Below are 2,577 nucleotides of genomic sequence, written 5' to 3'. Positions count from 1 at the left end.
TCTCTCTCTCTGTCTCTGTCTCATGTGTGTGTGTGTGTGTGTGTGTGTGTGTGTGTGTGTGTGTGTGTGTAGGTCAGAGGACAATTTGCGAGAGTCAATTCTCTCCTTCAACTATGTGGGTCTCAGGATCAAGCGTAAGTCATCAAGCTTGGTGGGAAGTGCTTTTGGCCACTGAGTGATCTCTCCGGACTCCCAGACTTAGGAGACACACAACTATCCTCCTCTCTACAGGAAGTTCAGGAATGGGGAACTAAATAAGGCAAGTCACACAGGAAACCATGAAACAAAAGCCAGATGTGTTGGCACATTTTGAAGTGGGGTCAGACATCAAGGACTTCAAAACCCGCCTCAGCTACATTCAGAAATCCAGGCCTACCAGAACTACATAATAATGAAACCCAGTGTTGAGAACAGAATATACCCTACTCTGTGTTATTCCATATTGTATCAACTGGTTTAACAGGCTGTAATTTTACAAGCAAATTTTAACTCCATTTTGAAGAAGCATGACTGCAGCTCCTGGGTGGATCCATAAGCTGCATCATATTTCAGGCTCAAACCATCCAGTACAAACTGATACATGACTTATTCTGGGAAACAGAAAGAGAGACACCATCCTGGAAGTTTATTGAGGAAACTTTAAAGTGTGACGGCATATGGGTGTATTAAAACCATATTGAGGAGCCAAACCTAAGAATTTAACAGACACATCAGATGGTGGAAAGTATAATTCCCTCACCTAGACCTTTATAAAGTGATGGGCACTGAACACTGCTGTGGCACACGGCTCCATGTCAGCCTATCATCTGATACCCCGTTTGTTCATCAAAGGCCAAGGACTCCCTGAGTCCACTTGGTACTTCACTGCTGATATTACCTGCTCAACTGTTCACCCATCTAGACCTGAATCAGCTCCTGACCATTTCCTGCTTTGGTGCCTGCTCTGGACCCAGGGTGACCTTTTCACCATTGGCTTGAATTCTGCAGCTTAGCTCCCAATGCTAACCAGCAGCTCACTCTTGGCACAGATCTCTTTCGTTATCTATACAGACTTTCTCAGCCCACTCTGAAACCTCTTCAATTTTGCTGCAGCCTCTTCAGTTTGTATTCCTTATGTAACCCATGCATACATATGGAGGTATACAGATATATTTACTGTGTGCTATATGATATGAGAATTAACATCACTAATTAAGTTTGGCATAGGGGCATGGAGAGATAGCTCAGCAGTTAGGAGCACTTGTTGCTTGCTCTTGCAGAGGACCCAACAGTATCCAGCACCCATATCAGGCAGGCCACAACCACCTGTAACTCCAGCTCCAAGGGATCTGACACCTTATTCTGGCTTCCAGGGGCACTGGCACTCACACATGCACATACCCATAAACAGAAGTAAAAATCAATCAGCCCAGCAGGACGGTACACACCTCCCAGCACTCAGGAGGACGAGGCAGGCGGCTGTGTGAGTTCAAGATCATCCTGGTCTACAGAGTGAGTTCCAGGACAGCCAGGGCTGTTACATAGAGAAACCCTGTCTCAGAAAAAAAAATGAATAAAAAATAAATAAAATAAAATCTTAAAAAGACTGAAATAAAATACTTGCATTCACCTCAGCCAAACTACCAAAGTAGGCATAAGTAAATTTTATGACGATTTCTGCCATTGAAACTGCTATACCTTGTTATTCAATAAATACTACCATTGTGGAAATGTACAAATATGTTCATTTAGGTTTCTGGCTAGCACACATATCACACACTGGCTCAAACACACAAAAAGGAAACAATGAAAGAGGAAGCCATTTTCAATGTAGGTCCATAAACTCAAAAAAAAAACTTGCATTAGTGCTCTCAAGAGAATTTTTGCAGGAACAGGACAAACATAGTATGGCCCAAATTATCATTTGACCTCTGGGACACTTTGTACATAACCAATACTCTTCTAAAATGAACTTGAATGGGGAGAAAGTGAATTCCTCAAGTGACAGGTCAGCAAGAGCAGGTGACTGGGTGACAGGCTAGCTAGAAAGCTGCGGAAAAGGTTAGTAGGACAGCCATTTGAAGCACTCCTAGTGTTGGATACAAATCAAAGCTCTGGGATACTTACTCAGTATGGAATTCTCAGTTGTGAAAACAGTTCGCCTTAATCCCAGTCTCATTGTTCCTCCCAAGTCACCAGGGTTGTGTTCAGGCATGTCGATTACCTTTAACAAAACAAATCCAGCTTTACAATCTTCCAAGGATGTAATTCCCCATATTTTCTGCTTTATTTTTAGAGGACCACTTGTTGAGAAAACATTCCCTTGAGTACTGTGTCTGATCAGTTCTTGCAGAGCTCCTGAGAAAAGCAGCCACCTAATACATCCTCTCCAAATTGTACGTACCTCTTACCACCGTTCTCATCTTCCGCTCAAGTCATTTACAAAACAGTGTATCAGAGAGCTAAGTATATAGCCTGGTTAGTAAAATTCTTGTCTGCCATATGTGAAGCACATGAGCACACATCTACACAAACACATACATATACCAAACTCTCTCTCTCTCTCTCTCTCTCTCTCTCTCTCTCTCTCTCTCTCTC

General features: G+C 42.8%; 1 protein-coding gene across 2 annotated transcripts in view; it reads right to left on the bottom strand.

Moving 5' to 3' along the window:
• Nucleotides 1-2,577, bottom strand: part of Ctps2 (CTP synthase 2) — a 116,178-nt gene that overhangs the window by 43,495 nt on the left and 70,106 nt on the right. For both annotated transcript variants that reach the window (XM_050160595.1, XM_050160596.1), the window contains one exon: nucleotides 2,107-2,203. In XM_050160595.1, the coding sequence (XP_050016552.1) occupies nucleotides 2,107-2,203 (97 nt within the window). The remainder of the gene's footprint in view (nucleotides 1-2,106; nucleotides 2,204-2,577) is intronic.

Source organism: Alexandromys fortis, unplaced genomic scaffold, assembly GCF_014885135.2.
Source record: "Alexandromys fortis isolate MF-2015 unplaced genomic scaffold, M_Fortis_MF-2015_v1.1 scaffold_120, whole genome shotgun sequence".
NCBI classification, from domain to species: Eukaryota; Metazoa; Chordata; class Mammalia; order Rodentia; family Cricetidae; genus Alexandromys; species Alexandromys fortis.
Note: the sequence above shows the minus strand (reverse complement) of the source record. Positions and strands in the feature narration are given on the sequence as shown.